General features: G+C 33.9%; 2 protein-coding genes across 4 annotated transcripts; one reads left to right on the forward strand and one right to left on the reverse strand.

Annotated features, from left to right (window-relative positions):
* Positions 1 to 1,554: 1,554 nt before the first annotated feature.
* Positions 1,555 to 10,506, forward strand: LOC117155184 (uncharacterized). Its single transcript, XM_033330880.2, has 6 exons — positions 1,555 to 2,194; positions 4,451 to 4,592; positions 5,286 to 5,441; positions 7,044 to 7,304; positions 7,666 to 7,835; positions 10,272 to 10,506. Exons 1-6 carry the CDS (start codon positions 1,970 to 1,972, stop codon positions 10,482 to 10,484), a joined length of 1,167 nt encoding a protein of 388 aa, XP_033186771.1. The 5' UTR covers positions 1,555 to 1,969; the 3' UTR covers positions 10,485 to 10,506.
* A 1,251-nt stretch (positions 10,507 to 11,757) lies between these two features.
* On the reverse strand, positions 11,758 to 20,285 carry Dpp10 (Dipeptidyl peptidase 10). Of its 3 annotated transcripts, none has more exons than XM_033330874.2 (16): positions 19,912 to 20,285; positions 17,880 to 18,041; positions 17,028 to 17,180; positions 16,690 to 16,817; positions 16,129 to 16,340; positions 15,887 to 16,050; positions 15,661 to 15,764; positions 14,309 to 14,429; positions 13,988 to 14,223; positions 13,590 to 13,891; positions 13,332 to 13,501; positions 13,108 to 13,250; positions 12,833 to 13,027; positions 12,582 to 12,742; positions 12,268 to 12,479; positions 11,758 to 12,164 (listed from the first exon to the last, which is right to left on the reverse strand). In XM_033330874.2, the coding sequence occupies exons 1-16, from the start codon at positions 19,942 to 19,944 to the stop codon at positions 12,021 to 12,023; spliced, it is 2,640 nt and encodes an 879-aa protein (XP_033186765.1). In that variant the 5' UTR covers positions 19,945 to 20,285; the 3' UTR covers positions 11,758 to 12,020. The 3 variants fall into 3 exon arrangements, with proteins under 3 accessions (XP_033186765.1, XP_033186767.1, XP_033186770.1); XM_033330876.2 differs by having other exon boundaries at positions 11,759 to 12,164; positions 17,880 to 18,038; XM_033330879.2 differs by lacking the exons at positions 16,690 to 16,817; positions 17,880 to 18,041; positions 19,912 to 20,285 and having other exon boundaries at positions 11,761 to 12,164; positions 17,028 to 17,166.
* Positions 20,286 to 21,034: the final 749 nt, after the last annotated feature.

A 21,034-nucleotide genomic window follows, 5' to 3' on the forward strand; every position in this document is an offset into this window, starting at 1 on the left:
ATAGTATAGTAACAGTATGGATAAAGGATATGATATAAAATTATCTCACAAGACACTACTACGTTTACGAAAATTCCAGTCTACCATTTCTTCGAGTACATTTTTCAAATATCGCCTGAAACAAACATTCTCGTTTACCATTACGTGGGTCGATTCCAAAATAAAAACCGAGGAACTGGAAACCTTGGAAACTCGTCAACTCTTCTGTACGATCGAACGCGTGAGAAGACGAACTTCTAATCAGCGAAGGAGCGAGTAATCGCGAGGTAAAAGCGTAGGGATCGGTCCCCGATCGATTTCGTAACTATATTCCTCGGTGTTCCAACGTTTGGTCGTAACGAACGAATAAAAGGAGAGGTTTTCAGGTGACGGGTAGAGCGAACGGCGGCGAACGAGAAGAAGGGCGAGAGAAAGAGATCAGAGTGGCGGCGAGCGACGACGAGGCAAAGTGGAAGAAGAGGATGAACGAGGAAGAAGGAAAGAAGTTGGACACAGGAGGCAGAGGAAGAAGCTGGTTGAAGCGAGAGGGAACGGCGTGGAATCAGGGAGGCAGCCTCGGCTGGTTGGCAGAAGATCGCCAAGGTGCAGGCCCGAGGAAACGCGACGAAAGAAAGAAATAAGAGAGTCCAGAAGGCTGTTAGGTGGAAGAAATGGCGAGGAGCAGGAGAGCGGCGGATAAAAGGATATGGTAGGGCGTGGAAGCGGGAAGATGGTAGGGAACTAGAAGAGGATGGACACGAGCGAGCAGAACGCGCGAAGGAGAAGGAAAGGGCACAGGGAGCGACAGGTGCCCAATCGCCCACGTGGGTTCTCTCTTTACGGTGCTGCAGCGACGGTAGAAGGGTGAAGAAGACGACGATGACGACGACGAGGACGACGAGCCGGCTTCCTTGTAATGGTGAAGCAGCCGATACTCGTTCTATACACCAAGTGCACTCGCCACAGGATGAACATAGTGGGGCAAAGAGATCCATTGGCGTGTATACCGTTTGGCTACTCTTATCTCTAACGAGTCTTCGTCGTATACTTCTTCCTTATGTGAAACGAGAACAGAGAACAACATTACGCGAGATACGAAGACAGTGGAGTCGTTGGAGATAAATAGTCGAACGAAGAGGTCGAACGAAAATGAAAGAAGAAGTGGAAATCGGTAAAAGAACGGTGAAGAGAAGATCGGCAAGAGAGGGCGAAGTACGGCGTCAAAGGATACTAGCAGAGGGCTACGCCACTGAAAAAGTCTGCAGCGGGCCATGTACTGTGGCCATGTGAGTGGGAAAAGAGGTAAGGAAGGGGAAGGGCTACCCATTCGGTAGCAAATGCTGGTAACCCGTCGCAAGGTCAAGATCAGTCGGTTAATCCTATCCAGTCAGCCGAGGCCCTTGCACCTTGGAGGACGAACGACCCTCACGCTCGCAACTGAAATTTCACTTTGCGATCGTCGCACGCCGCACTTGCTCGATTTGCTCCAATTTTTGAAATTGCTCGATCCCCCCGCCCGCAGGGTATATCGATCGATCGTGTTCCTCATTTAGATCTAAGTCGGGAGCGGACACGAAAACGACGTACGACCGGGGAACACGGGACAGTTTCGAGTGCGCTCCACACACAGTGTCTCTCTGTACTTGTATTAAAAAAAACGATTCGAGTGCGTTTCAACGTCGTGGTGGCTTTTGACGAAAATAATTAACATCGTTCCCCTCGAATTCAGAACGTTGCTTTCGCCACCCTCTTCCATCGATCTCGAGTTACCATTTCTCTTGCCGAAAACCACATCTCTGGCAGAGACTGTTAAAAGAAAAAGAGAAAAGGACATCGACGTTTGGTCATTTTGCACGATCGTCTGGTAACAAGCGTTCGATAAAAAAGAAAGAATCGAGGATCTTGTCGTTGTGTGGGAAAAAGTGTTTACAACAGTGGAGACAACGGTAGCTGTGATTTTCCCCAAGCTACCCTTTGCGGGCCCTTTGTTATGGAAACCTGCGTTCTGATACCCAAAGAATTTTCCTTGGCACTAGCGAATGATCGATCGAACTACAAGGGCCTCTTCAAGAATGATTCAGGCGGTTTAGTTACGGACGTCAGGATATCCGTATGGTCGAACGTGCTTATTCCGGCAGGGACGTTGATCTACCCCTTTCAGGGCTCCATTCGATTCGACAAGATTGACCTTTACTCCCTTCTCGATGACAACGATGTAAGTAACGTGTTTCGTCGTAAGATTCTTCCAACTTTCGTTGTTCGGATTCTTGCGATTGATCTTAGCCGTTAATCTATTTCGGTTCTGTATCGAGCTCGTTTCTTTCCGTCGACGAGAAAACCTTACTCTTTGCACCACAGTTTTGTCTGACCTCTCAAACGTTTCTCTTTGTAAATATCAACGATATGCAAGCAATTTTAATAGAATTAAAGAATACAATAGAAGATAAGGAATAGAATTAGTCGACTTTTATCGGCAAAAAAGCTGAAAGTATCGCTTTAATTGTAATTCGGCGTACAATTTAAACAACAAGGATTATATTTCAACACTTGGAATTATATTTAAGCGCTATAGAAATTATAACACATATAGAAATTATAAAACGCTGTATTAATTCTAGGGACTATACTGTATTCACATTCCGCAAATTGATAATTCTAGCGTCGATAGAAATATATAAAATATAAATAAATGATGAAACACGATATTGAATGTAAATCAGCCGAGATAAAATGTCGGGTGTGACTGGGACTGTAAGGGGCGAGGTAATGCTGGTTTTCGCGTGCAAGCCAAAAATTTGATTAAAAGTTTGAGTATTTCTTCGGCATCGTAAGTTGTTTAGAATATCGATGGAACGCAGCTTACAGTTGGAGATGATTCCGATATTATACAGGTATCGAGTTAGAATAGTCGCAAAAACATTTTCGTGCGTTAAACTTATGGAAGAGTGTGAACGTAAGGTAATAGGGTATAATGGCTAGAGGTATGTGAATAATAATTCTAAACGACCGCTTCTTTCTACGTCTTATTGTGTAAAGAGATCGCCATCTGAGATCTTTCGCTTATGAGATCCAAGTGGAACTAAAGGCTTGCGCTATAACATTTAATAACGAACAGATTCTGGTTTCGTGAAGCATAAGTATGTCTTATAGAAACTCAAATATATTTCATAAATATAGTGTAGAAGAAATACAACAAGTTTTAAGTATAAGTTAGTCTATCGAGTATTAGTCATCGTATGGTCATTTTAATTCGATTTCGCTTTATAATTTTCTTGATCACGGACTTGCCCTCTGGTTATTAGATATCTAAGATAAGGATTCCACGAATTGCACCCTCGTATGAATTTCAAAATTAATTCGTTCGGTGAAACACGAGAAACAGTACAGATCGTAACTTCAAACTCCTTGCTTTATCGAATAAATTAAGCTACGAATTAAAATTTCCATTTAAATGGGAGTTTAAGTATCGATTATGAACGAAAGGAACTAAATTGCTTTAAAGAGTCGAGGCATGTAAGTCTGAAACGTCTTAGAATTAGGATTTATTATACGTAATGCGAATATGTTACATCGGTGTTCGATTATATTTAAATTACAAGACATCGGAATAACTTATTTGCATCCGGTATTGAAAATATCAACATAGCAGTTAAAATAACATTAAAGTGTTTTTTAATTGCTCAATCAACATTTATATACGATTTTCTCAGTCGTTTTAATATGGTATATCGGCAGAATTTCTGTAGCTTAATGATAATGCCACGTCCTGATCGATTTTAAATAATAGAAAACGAACAGACTAACTATAAGCAGCCACGATAAATATCAAAATACGTAATTAAGTATTAATAAATATGAATAATGTTAAACGGTTAATAAACTTTTATCCATCCAACTAGCTAATATTACGAAATATTACAGGTACAGTAATATCGTAGATTCTGAAATTCACCTGATCGTTATTATTTACTTAGACGTGAAATTAATTTGCATTATGTTTACTTAATAATAAATATTTCTACAAGTTATCAAGGTATAAATCTGAATATACATGTTGAAACAAGGAAGTTAACATTTTTAATTACGGGACACATAATCTTTTTATAATTTTTATAATTTATATTTCTATTTTTTATTAAATTCAAATACATTTGATTTCAAATGGTAGCTTCATAATTACTAATTGCAAATAATTAGAAATTGCTTTCTCAAAAGCAGTATACCCATTAATTGAATATTTTCTATTTGTTAATTCATTCCTCTTCATACCGAAAAATGATTTTCTCTCTATCGAGAAAAAGTACTTAAGTTAAAAAGGAGAAACTCGTTACCATAACTCGATTTTCTTTTTTTTTTTTTAAACGTAAGAAGATCACGCTGTGCTAAGTACGTATTACAGATAGCAATTACAGTTAATGCAACCCATGCGGTTTTTTTAACCCAAGTTTCTCATAACTGCGATTTGTTTCAGATCAGACGCGAATACGGCTGCTACGATGAAGTCTTCTTTTCGAATTACAGTCTTAACAAGCGCCAGTGCAATTGGATAAGATTCCTCCGTATAGTTCAGTCTTACGACGAACAAGTAAACTTAATCGGTACCAAAGTGAAAGGTAAGTTAATGTATGCGTCGAAAGAAGAAGAAAAAAGATTAAGTAAATCATGAGAATCAACATGATGCAGCAAATGATAGCGTACGTGCACGTCGGTCGTGATAAATTTTCCATGCAAATTATTCATGTTGCTAAGTTTTCTGCCACTCAAAATTAATATTACGTTTCCTGCATTTCAATTTATAAATATCTGCTTAGCGAACTGCCCTGCGACATACAGTAACGAACAACGTTCGATATTTTCATCAGCTGATTTTCCTTTCTTGGTTCTCGTTTTCTCGTCGTCTGAACAAACTAACGCTACTTTGAATATCTAAATTTGAGATCAGTGTTACGCACATGTGACACATTATGTAATCTAGATTAGTCACATCGATCTGTCCGTACGATTCTGTATGTGCATAAGCAACTAAATTATCGGCGAATAATTATCTGTACGTGAGAACTCGAGGAATGAAATTGAAAACAGTTTAATTTCATGGAAATTTTTGCTAATACAAATAACTACATTGTTAGTATAGTTTATACGTAGAAAGTTTAATGTTTCTTGTCGTTATTATAATTTAGTGGATGATACGTTTACTTCGATAAAATCCAATTAACACTCCTTTATTAATTAACTACCTTCGCATTTTCCATCAATGCGAATTATCAACGTTCCTTTTATTCTTTCTGTTCGTTTATGCAATTCAGGGGATCCAATCTTCGAAGTAATAAAAGATGTCCAACCGGATACAGAATTAGTGGCTTGGTTTCTTCCTACGGCAGAACAAGATTTCGTCTTTATATCGCGCGACATGTGTTCGAGGTCTGCTCTGTACAGATGCACCATTGACTCCATTCTAGATGGTGAGTCTCTAAAGACTTTTAGCTTGAAATAATACAAAGAATCGACACGGAGTCTGGTGAACGGACAACCTCTCAAATACGTCAATTTGCATTGTTCATACGTTTCCCAAACGCATTTCAAATCATCTTCCATCTCTCTGTACTCTGATATACGTAATATAACTAAAGCGAAACAAAACCAAGACTATAAAATACCTTTGCGAAAGGTGAAAAGCACGCGAAACTTGCGAAAGACAACTAAGAAAGCTTATAAAGATTTACAAAAAGAAAGATAGAAACTCCGAAGCTTTGCTCGAGAACGTTTCATAGACGCTACGGACCATTCTCCTTGTTCCTTTGAAGGATTTATCAGAACGCGATGCACGCGAATTCGTTTTATACGTAGGTTGATGCGTTCGAGAAGAATCGCTCTGAAAGACCAGTGAGCGAAAAAGGCAGAGCGGTGGGACTGTGTTCGGTGATCGAAATCTCGAACGGGTGCAATCGCGTTAATCGGCGCAATCGCGGGTCAATCGAAAAAGAAGGTAAAGAAAGTCGGCTAACAAATCTGAAATGCAAATATGCGCCGGTATTTTTGTCGGCTGGATCACAAGGTGCTCGTTCGTTCGCTCATGATTCAAATGCGCAGACCCCCGCGCTTACCGGGGGATATAAAGGACAGTACAATGCCAGCGAACCTTCAATTCCGAAGAGGAGGGCTCGCCGACCGAAGAGGAGAACCGCCGGATAAACGGGTGACCATGAGGGGGATGGTCGGAGTCGCGACCACGGATATTTGCTAGGAGATCCTTGGCCTTGAAAGAAACCGAGAAAATTATTATATCGGATAAGGTACAATTGCACCAAGGCCGAGGACAGGGTGAAGTTTCGCGTAAAGACGAGTGGGAGCACGCTCGTTATTGCGCAAGTATCTCCAAAGAGGAGAAGAAAACGTTGTATCTCGATGGAATTAGAACGTTATGAGATATCATGGTACGCAGACGCGTGCAAAAATTGATGTGGCTTATATGTTATGTTACGTATGGACGGAATATTCGCTTGACGATTAAAGCTTCTAAGTATCAAACCCAAATGTGGGGTACAAATATCTTCAAACGTTTATTTTAGCGTAAATACCACTTTCTAAAGATATTCGTTCGGGATAACGATCTTAGGAATTGAAAGAAAAGAAACGCTGTTTTAGTCAGGCTATTTACAACGTTATTGTTTAAAGTGATACATAGTTGCACAGATGCAGCATGTTTCTTGCAATCAGTAGGAATCTTTTGCTCCTATAAATACACGAGGGACTTGATGGAAAAGCAGCGGAATCGCTTGTTTTTCCAAAAGTGACACGAGTACAGAGAACGATATATAAAATTTGTATTTACCTAGCGGATTTTGTTATAAATTTCCAGACCTTTGAGAACACGTATCGAAATGCGTTTTAGCGCTTGGAAGCAAAAAGAACGTTGACAAACGAAAAGTTGAATAACTTTCTCTGTTGGAATTTAACTTTGTAATTTTCTCGAATCGAAGATTTTTATCTGTGTCTTTTCTTTTAAGTCCCTCGTTTAACAAGATCTCAAAGATAGCGTTTAATAACCAGATGTTTCGTTCAAGAATCCCCATTAGACCTATCCATGGCGTTGCTTTCTCATCATTCGTCATCGACAATTTCACATCCGTACTACGAGGTAGACGAATACGAGTCTACGTCCGAAGAATCCTCGTCATCGACGTTATCCTTGACAGGGGATCATTTAGATTGCAGTATTTTAACGACGATTAAGAGAGGAGAAAGGGTTCTGTTGCCGTGCGAAGTCTGCGGGAAATCCTTTGACCGACCTTCCCTTTTAAAACGTCACATGAGAACGCATACAGGTGAGTGAAATATCGATCAGTGCCTTTCAAGCAAACAATTCTAATTTTACTCGATATTAACGCTATATGAACGTTGTATCATTTGCACGAAAAACAAATAACGCGAAGCAATGGGATTTAGAACGAGGAGAAGAATTTGTCGAATAATTAACGATAACTGTGCAGTAAATTTAAAGACCAGTAGTGGCATAATTTACGATTACAATTTCCAATGATAGTGAGGAAATTTTTATTTCTATCTAAGAAAAAATATTTTAACGTAACTCGATCGAAAGGGCTAACAGACGATTGTGTCTAAAAACGTAAGCCTTTCGACGGTTGAACATCGGCCAAGTAATTTGATTTTGTTGTTAAATTGAAGGAGAGAAACCGCATGTTTGTATGGTGTGCAACAAGGGTTTCTCAACGTCGAGCTCGTTGAATACGCACAAGCGAATCCACAGTGGTGAAAAACCTCATCAGTGTCTCGTTTGCGGTAAGAAGTTTACGGCCTCTTCCAACCTCTACTATCATCGTATGACTCACATCAAGGTAAGTTTCCAACAAGCTGCTCTCACTGAAAAAGATAAATATTCTTATATTGCGAGCATAGCCTATCGATACTCTTTCGCTAGTTACTCGGAATACTCGTCGAAGCTTAGCAACGTGTAGCATCGTAGTTCGATGTAAAATGCGGTCTTTAATTTTTATCCACGAACCAATGATATCACATAATTATAGAAAATACCTTGCGAAACAACATTTCATTCCTTAATGAAATTGCAACGTCTATTTTACCAATGACATTAGATTAAGAGATTAATAAATCATCGATCTATCCTTTTGACTCGTCAGGATCGATCGTGTTGTGCGTTGCACTTATGCGCTAATGTTTCGTCAACGTTATAACTCACTTTTTCAGGCTGCAGCTGTAACGTTTACACAAAAGCGTGTAACACGATCGATGCTGAAGACCCAATAGCGTGACACCCGTCGATCATCGCGCAAGCTAAAATCCAAAATTCATCGATTTGTCACTAGCTCGTCGTTACTTGAATCGGCCACGTAACTGGTTACTTAAAGCGTCCAGACATTTATCAGCGATACTATCACAAAGTGACAAATATCAAAAAAAAAAAAAAAAAAAAAACACACATTTGAAAACACGATTAAGTTAAAGTATATGAAAGAGAAGAAGAGAAGGTAGATGGATCCCTTTGAGAATCGGTGCAGACCGACTCCCTTCAGGGAGTTTATCTTCATTTTAGCCGTAGTTATCCCAGTCGGTGTAAAGCTGGTTGTGATCGGGAAAACGCAAGGAAACCGGTACGCGAAGCGGTAACGCGAGGCGCGAGTGGTAAAAGATCGGTCGGAGTTTTTATTTATCAGAGCGGAAACCCCCGTATGAGTTTCTCTAATCCAGCGAAGTAATGATATCTCGGGAGCCATATAGGTTGCTCTTGCCATCAGCTACTGTAATTGGTCCATTACTCGCTACTGCTTGGAATGCAATCCAATTAGGGAGACGGAGAATATACCCGGAGGCAGACTCTTCTGGTTCTCTCTTCGATCTTATGTTAACATCGCTTTCCGCCTCTATCTCTCGTCTACCTTCGCCGGTGTACTATCTCCCCTGCCATCTTTCTCCTTCGTTTCTACTCACTTCCATTGCCTTCCTCTTTCACGTGCTCCGCCGCTCATCCCACTTACCCTTGCCACCTTTTCATCGTGTTTTCGCGAGACCACGCGTTCTTTTATTGTCGTTCGGCAAGTCGATCCAACCGGGATAACAAATACGACGCGTGTCTTTGGACTTTGTCTTTCACACTCGATGGTAGTTTTGCGTATGGGGAAAAATCAGTTTGCTGATTTCCATCTTTTAGAATTCCGTTTATTAGAATATATAGGATATTCGGCAAAATATAGTTGCTGCTGTCGAGCATGTGATCCCGTGGATATCTTTCAGCCTCGTTTGTCCCTTATGACGTTGCGATAAACGTATGAAAAGTATGATCTGCGGATTGCTTTTCTCATATTTCAACGCTTGCAAATTCTATCCTTCTTTTGTTTTCAATGGAAGAATTTTTTTGTGAATTTAGCAACCTATCTGTTGGTTGTATTGATTCTTGTATGACAGTATAAAAATATAAAAAAGTACAAGACCATAATATAAAAAATAACAGTATACGAAAAAGTACGGGAGCTTGGACGGGAAATAAGAGATTTTAAATATTAAAATACTTATGTAGGAAAGAAAATGATAGGAGTGTTCGATTAGCGACCACAATTCTTTTAAATATTTATCGTGTTGGTAAAAATTGATTGGATTTTTAATCAAATGCAAAGCAATTCGTGTTGCGAGTTCCTTTATTCGTTCAAAGTTAACAGCTTTAACTCCAATTTATACAATAACGAACAGCATTTGTTTCTGTATAAATTTCTTCGCAATCAATGCCGTTCTTTTATGTTTCTTTCTATCTATTATAATATCATTTCATCGTAGATCGGTATAACATTTCATAGATTTTTATTATACTTTTGCGAGTTGGTGAAATAAAAATAAGTTTAGAATCTTATCTTTATTTAGGTAGTAGTTTGTACTATAGAAGAAATGTTCTATATTTTGCGCTAGTATTCAATGAAAAGAGACAAAATATGCGGGTTACAATAATATTTATCGAACTTCCTTTAAGATATTCCTCATCGAAGATTCTCATAATCGAAGTGTACGTATTTCACAGTATTTTCCTTGAAGTAAACTTAGATATAAATATTAACCATCAAACGCTTGAAAACGACGAGTAATAGTACATAGTACGCAACAAGTAATGTCGTTTTGAATTTACTGTAAAACTTACAATCTTATCTTACGAACGAAACTAAAAGTTGTACAAGTTGAAATTACATTGTTTCGCAAAACAGTGATTTGTTTCAATTTATTCGTAGTATAAATTCGCAGTGAAGGGTGCTCTTACGTTTATGTTTCAGGAGAAGCCACACAAGTGTTCACAATGCTCCAAGTCGTTCCCAACACCGGGAGATCTTAAGAGTCATATGTACGTGCATAATGGGCTATGGCCATTCAGGTGCCATATTTGTAGCCGTGGTTTCAGTAAACCAACTAATCTTAAAAACCACATGCTGCTACATCTTGGCAGGTGTTCGAACAAGAAGATTGTCAAATCCATTTCCGACTACTGACCAATCGATAACGGCCCCCTCGATAATTTAGAAAATCCATCGAGAAATCTATACGTATTTTGTTATACTATTGTACGAGATAGAAATGAAAGTTACTCGTCTAAACGTCTCTCCCTATTTATATCGCTGTTTAAAGAAACACGTACGCAAAGTTTGCGCACAATACAGTTTGACGCACAATTACACTTTAATCTTATTGTTAGTAACGTTTTCAATTGCTCATTACATTCAGGTAAAATTAGTATGTAAGTACGTATTGTTATCACGCCATAAGATCCATTTTCGTTAACTTTTATATCTTATTTAGAACAATTAATTGAATGTTATTTTTATAAAATTTCTTTATTGTTCCTCGAAGTTAATTAATACTGTTTACAAAGTGTTACGTTGATTATTATTGTAGTGATTAGATCGTGTTTAGATAGATCTATGTACGTAAGAGAAATCACATGAACTTTGAGTGAAACGTTCATTTCTTATGATATAGGAAATTTAAGAAATATGCATTGAGGAATAAACGCGTTGTTTCGCATTTCTTGTACGCGCGTGTTATTAACTACGAGAATCTAAATGAAAGAAGGAAAAAGTTACCCTTACATCGAGTGCTTGCCGGTTCATGAATTTTCATCGTTCCTGACAATTTCATATCGTTCAACTCAATGAAGAGAAGTAATTTGCCTTTTTACCTCGTTCCAATATTTGTTTCGCAATTACAGCGAATGACCTATGCATACCTTTGATAAAATTATGTGATGTTTAAAATAATCTTTATCTTTTTAGATTTCGTCATAGCAGAAGAACAATCAATATCTAAATGAATAAAAGTCGTTAGTACTCGTAAAATTAATCAAAGTTTAGTTACGATGAATAATGTATGCCTTTGTATTCTCTTCTTTTCACTTACCTTTGGCTCATATTTCATTCTTTTTGCTCATGCTGATATTTAATATAAGTTTTGTATTTATTGCTAATTACTTGTATTATAAAAGCATCATATTACTAAATAATCAGAGTGAAAATTTTATGAACCTCATAAATAAAAGAAAAACTACGATTATTTAAAGCACAAGTCGTGGTAATCACAATCTTCAATGGAAAATTGTTTTTAACTAATAATTGTAAAATAAAATTGAAAAATTGTAACGAAACTTTTTAATATTTTAAATTAATCTAATTACATGATATACATACATAAAGAAAACACCAAATAGTCCTATTTAAGTTCACAACAAAAATATTATAACATTTTTAAAACAAAATTATATTTACATGTAATGTATTAATATCTGTTTAATAATGTTAGAATTTATCACTTTCATTCATTTAGATTTGATCTCCAATTTAAAATATAACAAACATAATTTTATGTATTTACACCATTTTCTTATAATATTTAGTCGATATACAAAATAATGCGAAAATATTTTTCTCCTAAAGGTATCAATAAACGGAACACAATTTGGAGATATTTAGGTGTAATTTTTGTGTATAGACTTCCTTCACAAGTAGATCATTTTTAGATCATATTATTTACAACTACAGACAAGCTCCACCACTGATGAGACCAGGTTTTGTATCAGTAGGTACTTGTTTCTGGAAACAATCATCCAAAAATTGAGCCATTGATAAGTAGAGGTGACCTTTCACTCCTGCTAATGTATGACCCACGTCTGGATACACCTGGAAACAAACAATTAATATTGTAAAAAGCAGGATGATCTAAAGTTATGTATTCATCGCGTAGAATGGTCGTATGCGTTTGTTAACATCTAAAAATGTCTACCTGTTGTCGGAAAAGTATGTCTTTTTTTGCAAGGTAATGCGTAAGTGCCATGGATTGTTGAAATTGGACGTTATCATCTGCAGTGCCATGCACTAAATAAAACATTTTATTTCGTAAATTTTCCACTTTCTCATACACATCTGACTCGGCGTATCCTTTATAATTTGCTATAACATCTGGTAAACCCATGTATCTTTCAGCATATGCTGAATCTGTTTAAATATAAAAATTAAGTTTCTTAATTAATACGAATAATTTAATATAAATTTAAGAAAATAATAAGAATTCAAAAATATTGAACTCAAGTAGTGTACCATGAAGTTTCCATGAAACAATAGGTGCTACACTTATACCACATTCAAAGACATCTTGCCCAGGATGCGCCAGCGCAAGGGCAGCTACGAAACCTCCATAACTCCAACCCCAAACAGCCACTCGTTGCTTATCCACGAAGTGCAATGAATCCCGCAAATATCTAAAAATTTTGGATAACTTGATAAAATATTAATTTTATTTATACTAGCATTCGGTAATCTAACGTTTTTTCTGAAAAAGTTTTTCTTACTCGGTCACTTCAAGTTGATCAGCAACTTCTACAGAGCCGAGTCTATAGTACACTTCGTGAAGAAACTTATAGCCTTGGCCTCCGCTACCTCTCCCATCAATTTGTGCAACAATCATATTTTTTCTACTAGCCAAATAAGTATTCCAATCAATTTTAAACGTTTCTGTTACTAGCTGTGAACCTGGTGCACCATACCTAAAAATAAAAATATTTCTGATCTCATATGCTTTCTTCCTAAAATAATGTTAGAGTTTAATATTGAAGAATATGCTTACACTTGTACAATTAATGGATATCTGGTGATTTCATCTTCTCTTAGTCCTGGTGGTAAATGCAATTTTACTTGTGCATTATATCCACCACTTATTTGAACAGGAAATGTTTTTATTTGTGGGAGTGCAAGTTTAGCAACTCGTTCCTAAAACAAATCTTCAATTTTATATGTGTTTTCACTATTTTATACTTCAAGTATAAAAGTATAAAAATTATTACAACTTACACGTAATAATGTATTATTCTGTAAGACATAGATAAGACGTGGCATAGGAAAATTAGTTTTATATAAAGTAACAGTGGGTATACCAGGCCCATAACATTCCAAAACAAAATAATCAGTTCCAACTAGTGGGAAAATAGCATTGTGATATTGACAAGGTTGATCGGTAAATTCTGAAAATAAAAGAAATATTATAATATTGTAATTATATAAGTCAATCATTAATTCTTCCTTAAAAGGCGCATATACGTGTATACTTACCTGGCGTAATGGATGCTTTCGCTTTCTGTTTCTTTGTAACATTTTCCTTTGGCTGTCCAACATATTTATCTTGTATACTTTCTGTTTGTGTTTCATAATGATCATGTATGTAATTATTGTCAGACCAAGCACTATGATGACCAGATGAAGCTGTTCTATGTTTATTTCGATTTCCTTCTGATGTTGCTGTACAAGTAACACAAACAGCAGGATGTAGAGACGAACCCACGTGTGGTAACAATGAACTCACATAATAAAGATGCCTCTGTCCTGGTCTCATAGGTGGAATACCTATAAAGTATCTATATAGAGGAAGTAAATTAGATTCAAAGAAAAATATTGTTTGGATATAGTAATGATCAATCAACATTTAATAAACAATAGAATTTGTTACTTACATGGTATTATTAGGCTGATCCCATGCTACTATTTGTGTAACTTCAAATTTTCCATGAGTAAGTGGAACGACTAATTTTTGGGCAACATTTACCCAAACAATATGTTTGAAATAACCAGTTGGACCATCTTTTATTGGGCTTATAGCAATGTAACTACTGCCATTTGCTGAAAAAATAGGTGCCTCTGGAGGAGTATCTACCCAACCACGACCTTCAGCTGCTATCTTTTGAATTTCCTACATGAAATGATAGAAGTAGATTTATAAATGAAATAATTATTTGATAAATAAAATGACAATAACTGGAATAACTGCAGTGTACCTGACAATGCCACGATGGGCTCTTGCAAATAGTCACAACAGAAAGATTTTGTGCACGGGTCAACCATGTTATGCAGACTTCCGTTGAAGAAATCCAAGAAGCCGTTGTAAAGTAATGTTCTCTGTTAATGGATATAAATATTGATAATATCTATAGCTAATATTGTGTATAATAATATTTCATAATTAATTTAATTTACTGAGTGTTCGATTAAAGCAATTTGCATGATATTTAATAGCAATTAAATCTATAAGAATGCAACTTAATATATTACTACGATTAGCTGATTATATCTATGCAAAATAGTAAAACTTAACTATTTTAATGATAATAAAACACATATGAATTGTTTCTTTAATGACCTAAATTTCCCTGTTGTTTATATTCTTTTAATTATAAAAAGGAAGCTATGTTATATTTTTCAAGATAGCAGAAAGAAATGAAAGCGAATGAAAAAAAATGTCTATAATGCACACTAAAATAATTCGTGAACTAAAATTGCTAAGCTCAATTAAATAATCATTTATGTGCTAAAACTCAAAATATTTTCTACATATATCACATTAGCGGGATTAAAATGAGATGATTTCTAAGATTAACTCTATGAAAATTAATTCTTCAAAAACTTTCCAAATATTTAAATTATTAATTATAATAGGCACACAAAAAAACACTTACAAATGTATATAAATACTATATGATAAATGTGTAAAAAATCCATATATGCATAAAAGTATATGAATAAAATAATAATTTAAAAATGTTTACATGTTCAACAAAATTTTATGAATCATGTCTTGGTACAAAATGATGTAAATTCTGTTAACGCTCGTTTATCAAAATTATTTTAAAATTAAATGCATAATATTTTTAATGCTTTTTAGTTTAACTAAAAGAAAACACATCAATGCTAATATTTTACAATATGGTACAAAAAACATTTGTTTGTCGTAGAAATCGTGAAATTTGCTACACAAATATTAGATCAAAAACATTTTACTTTAAGAAATAAAGCAGAGATTTTCCTACTCAAGTTTATTTTAAACTAAAAGGTATTCTTAAAAGCCAGCTCATTTTAAACCAAGAAACTACTCCTCATGTATATCTTAAAGTATCTTGCCGAAAGAATATGCTTCCTTTTTTGAAGTACCTTGGGAGTGTCACCACAGAAACATCTAAATGTTTCTTGTAAAAAACAACAAAGTGCAATCTCTATTCAAGACATTTTGAATTTTGTTCATTCTTTTTTTTTTTTTTTTTGTTAAGACGAATAATTACACCTAATGAGGAAAAATTAATAAGAGAAAATTTGTTCAAGCACTTCATACTCCAAACTTTGTAAGTAAACTCACACATGCTCGATGATAGGTGGCGGTTTCACTACCTTCGTATGAATGTTTTTTGGATCTGCCAAGTCTGCTACATAGAGTCGTACCATAGGATTTGGTGTTCCTGGCTATACAATCATGTATAAAATATTTCAATCATATTAGAATATTTTACTTTGCGGTAAATTGATATCATGGGAAAACAAAATTATGATAATTAATCCAAAACAATAAATGAAAATAAAATTACCTTAGGATAACGCAAAGATCGTATATGAGGATACAAAGCTTTGTATCCTTCCCCAAACCAAGATATATGCATTTCGTCAACAAGTGAATCATTGAAGGAGGCATACAGCATCATATGGCCATCTGATGACATCCAAATTGCTTCTGCACGATGTAAAATCTCTTCTACAAACATATGTATAAATATTTATGCATATAAAATGATTTACCGAACATTCTCCTCAAAAATATAAATTAAATTACCTTCATATAGCCAGTCAGGCAATCCATTTGACAAAATACCAGGAACTGCTGTATCAGTAACACGATATCCTGTATTACTCTTAGGGCTTGTTATATAATAAATATCATAATCCTGAACCATAACTAAGCCATGATCACGTGGAGTCCATTGTGCCAACAAAAGGTAAGGGTGGATATCCTTCTCAGGATGTGGAGTCAATGGTATAATTTCTCTGTAACAATAAAGTGACTAATGTCTAATGTTAATTAATAAACATTACTAATTAAAAGTTCCAATAAAATCCCAATTCTTTAAGTAATTTTCAATTGACAAAATGATTTTTATATTTGTGTAGATATTTAGACACGAATTAATTTTTATTTCTGTAGTAAAGAGAATATTAAAGTCGAAATTTTAGCACTATATATTACATAATATATCGAATTGAGTTTGAATAAAATTTACGTTTATTTAATAATTGAAGAATTTAAAAGAATATATACAACTGGAACTTTATTGTATTTTCGCAAGATTCTTGATTATTCTAAATTAAAATTATCATCTAAGTCATATTTACTAACCCTGTATTTATGTCATAAATTTTATATTGTGCTAAATACGAGTATCGGAACAGTTTCTTCACATTGTACGCAAGGAGTAAATAATTACGATCCGGTGACAATGAGAACTTGGCGGGATTCAGTCTCCTCTGTATGCAAAATACCTCTTAATGTTCTGTTTTGCTAGAAAGCCTAAGTGTAAATATACAAATATTTTCTAACAAACACAATTTCTTCGTCTATATATAGAAAAATTATATACGTACCTGTTAAGTTTAATACTTTGTTTTATATTACATTATCTTATCAAATTAAAAACACATAAAATTAATTGAAATATTTAAGTAACTTAAACTTACAAAAGTCTCATTGGACATTAAACTGCGGGAAGTGATGTTTTTTGGGGAAACGTGTAATAGCGAAATTCCACCCCATACATCTCGATAGCAAATGTGCTGCCCGCTTACCCATGATCCATTGAAGAAGAGAGGTGTTAATTCTCCAGAGAGTACCTACAAAATATTTATTTTATATTAACATAATTTTTTAACTATTTATTTATTATTAATTATTACATAACACTCTTTTTATTAATACCATAATTACGAGAGTATTCGTTTGAATTTTCTAAAAAATCGAATCGAATTAAATTTGCTAAAGAGTCAAATTTTTTATTTAAGCATTGATCTAAGAAGTATTTTATTGAAAGAATATTTTCAAAATACAGACGAAGCCATTTAAATCTGAAGTCAAAGCTTTTTCTTTCCGATTGTTAAATTTTGAAATTAAATTCAAATGTAAGTATGAAATAAATGACGATGGATTACGTCTACTAATTGAAGAGGTTTTTGAAATAAATTGTTGCTTAATCTTCATATCAAATGTTAAACATCGTCAAAAATCTAATGATTTGTAGTATTATGGATGTAGAACAAGGTGCTAGAGAATATTTTATGCTTGTTTAAAGAATATTCATGAATATTAAGAAACAGCATATGAAATAGCAATAAAGAGACTCATTAATAAGAAAGAATGAATAAAATTGATTAATAGTATCGCATTAATAATATTAATAGAGGATAAAAAAGATAAATCCTTTGTTCTATGTTTACAGGGAATTGATGCTTTCAATTAAAATTGATACTTTTAAGATGACGATAAAGAAATAATTTTAAAGCTAGAATATTAGAGTCAAAAGTACAAATGTTTACCTCAGAAAGTCTTATTCTAGCACCTCGTACCCTGGGACCCTCATCTGGCGGTGTTAATAAGGCAACCGATGTCACAATTAAAGTCAGGACCGCAACGATCACAAGAAGAGCTATCAAAATGCCACGCCAATTCCTTTGATTTGGATTCGCTGATACAAGCTCCTATCACAAAGGTACTCACTAACGCCAATGCCAAATAATCGTATAATACTATGTACATAGAAAAATGTATTAACCAATTTATTTAAAATATAAGATAATAAAAAATCCTTAAAAAATATCGAAGATAAAAGTATTACATTGTTCCATTCGATTTAGAAAATTACGAAAAAAATAGCGATTTTATAGCAAGCAAAGTAAATAAATTTCTGCGATACATGACAAATTGTAATATAATAAATTTATTAAAATATAAATTATATATAAATATCTTTGCAATAGTAATAAATTGCTATATAATATATGTATGTATGTAACTACTGAAGAAAGTAATTGTATAATTAATTAATTGATTAATGTAATTAATTTTAGACTATGTGTATCAGTAGGTCAATGTTAACTTTTTACAGGCATTTATAGGGAAGGTAATTATTGATTTTGGAACTTAAGAGTGACTGTTTTTAAATCCTCATTTTTATATAAAAACAAAACTATAGAATGTCATATATTAATGTATTGTTCATTGTGTTGCCAGCGTCATGCTATGAAGCAATTATATTTAATAAAATTATCAAGCTTATTAAAAATATACGTAATTGATATTAAATTGCATTAAATAATAATTTTTATTTCGAAAGCAAGTTCTTAAACATACAATTTAGAAAAAATATTTTTAAAAAACAAGAAAGACAGAGAGAGAGAGTTAAAATAGTATTGATAATAAAACAAAAGTTGAATAAAGAGGATTGGATGAAATAATAAAAATTACATATTTGATTAAAATCTTTTTATCTAGTTGTAAAAAATATATCGATCATTACAAAAATTGCATTACGATTCATAAGAAACATACAGTAATCCCTACTTGTGTATCCATCGCAGTATCTAATAGCAGTATAAAAATAGTAATTCATTTTTAGATGTAAATGAAATGAAAGAGCTCAAAAAATGTTGGATAAAAATAGTACTAGTAGCTAAAATAATAATTTATTCATTTATGTTCCAAAAAATTATTTTTTTTTTAATAAGTATTATGATATTTTTCTCAATATACAGCTTTTAAAAGGAAATAGAACATTCAGTTTCTTTGATTACAATTATTATATATTTCCGTCACGACTCTCACTTAATCTCGAGACACTAATATATAACTAATACTAATATGTAGATAATATATAATAAATATCTGCCAGTAATTTGTTATAATTAAAGATCTTAAATATAACAATTTCTCTCTTGTTATAAATGAATTGTTAGCAATTTATATTCATCTTACTCTAATATATCACTTCTATACGAAGTCGTCAAGAAGGAATAATTTCTTCAAATAAAATGTTGGATGCATACAGTATAATTAAAAGATATAACAGTACGAATACATTTATAATAAAAAACCGACATACTTAAGCTACAGTTTTTATAAAAAGAAAATTTCAAAATTACGATCAATAGATTCTTGCTCTAATTTTCAATATAGCGCTAGTAAAACATATCTCTTCGCGTAAGGCATAAAAAGTATTGTTCTATTAAAATTTTTTATCTAAATGTTCGAGACACATTTATTAACATTAAAGAGGAAAAAACGTGCATTATAAAAAACGTATATCTCTCAAAAAGCTTCATATATAAGTATTACCATTTTAAAGAAATGATTAATGTTTAAGAAAACCATCCAACATGAGGACAAACTTCCATCCTTCAAACACTTTTTATGTCATATAATTATAATAGTATATCTCATTCTAGCAAAGCATTTACACGCAAAGTTTACCAACATCAAGGAGCTTCATAATTTCCACGTCCTCTTAAAACAAAGTGGATGAAAGGAAAACCGAAAACTTCACAGGAAACGCAAGTAAATCGATTTAATTACCTCGTCGTCGTAAATGTTATCGTGATCTGCCATCGGAGAAGGAAATCGATATCCTGATGCTTCTGTTGAATTAAGAAGGCAAACAACAGAAGATCGTGTTAAAGTTTATCCCCTACAAAGCTACGATAAACGCTGTAGTGTAGTCCTTTGGGCAACGTGATACATACAGATACACACACTGACATATATGTAAAACAAAAGAAACACAACAACGGAAGAAACGAGGGAAAACGAAGAACGAAGGTAAATACAGTATATGCGTAACAATCCTGCAGCACGTTGCAACCCGCTGACTTCCACCTTCCACCTTGCACCGTGCAAAATGTTCGGTACTGAATTACTGATATGGAGATTGTCCCCGTTGATGCTGGAAGAACGAAGCCTGCGCGTTATTGATGCTGCGCGCTTCTATCCTTTTCTTTTTTCATTCCTCTATTTTTAAATTAATTTTTGGCGTGAATGGGATCATCGGGTTTCTGTCATTAATAATTACCAGTTCTATCAAAGATATTGCATTCTACGAATGCTCAATTAAAATCTCTTGGATTTATTTCATCTAAATTTGATATTAACAAAGTGACATAAATCAATGTATTTTGATATAGCCATTTTTAAGAATGAAAATAATTCTATTGAATATACTTAAGTTAACAATGTTTGTTTTGTCACATTTTATATTTGGGTATTATGTTAATTTAAGTTATCAGCATAAACTTGATCTGGTTTGATCTACTTTGAAATTATGAAGGTGAATATTTTAAAATACTAGTTTTTGTGATGGCACATGATATATTTTTTAATGTATTTTCAAAAATAATAGATACTAAATTATTAAAAATTTCGAATTATAATTGTAAGTGACGATAATAAATATAAATTTTTAACCAATACGAAATCTTCTAGTTTGCAATAAATTTGAAATAACCCTTTTCATTTTCATTTCGTGCATGACATAAATATGAAACGTTTCAAAAACGAATTAGGAACAAACTTGCATGATGAAATATTGTTGTGCGTTGTGCCGTGCTTTCGTAAACGTATACGTACGTATAAGTATATGTTTCATTTTAATAGAGATTAAGTAAAACTGTATATTACACGTATTAATTACAAATATTATTGA

Source organism: Bombus vancouverensis, chromosome 12 (genome assembly GCF_051014615.1).
Source record: "Bombus vancouverensis nearcticus chromosome 12, iyBomVanc1_principal, whole genome shotgun sequence".
Taxonomy (NCBI): domain Eukaryota; kingdom Metazoa; phylum Arthropoda; class Insecta; order Hymenoptera; family Apidae; genus Bombus; species Bombus vancouverensis.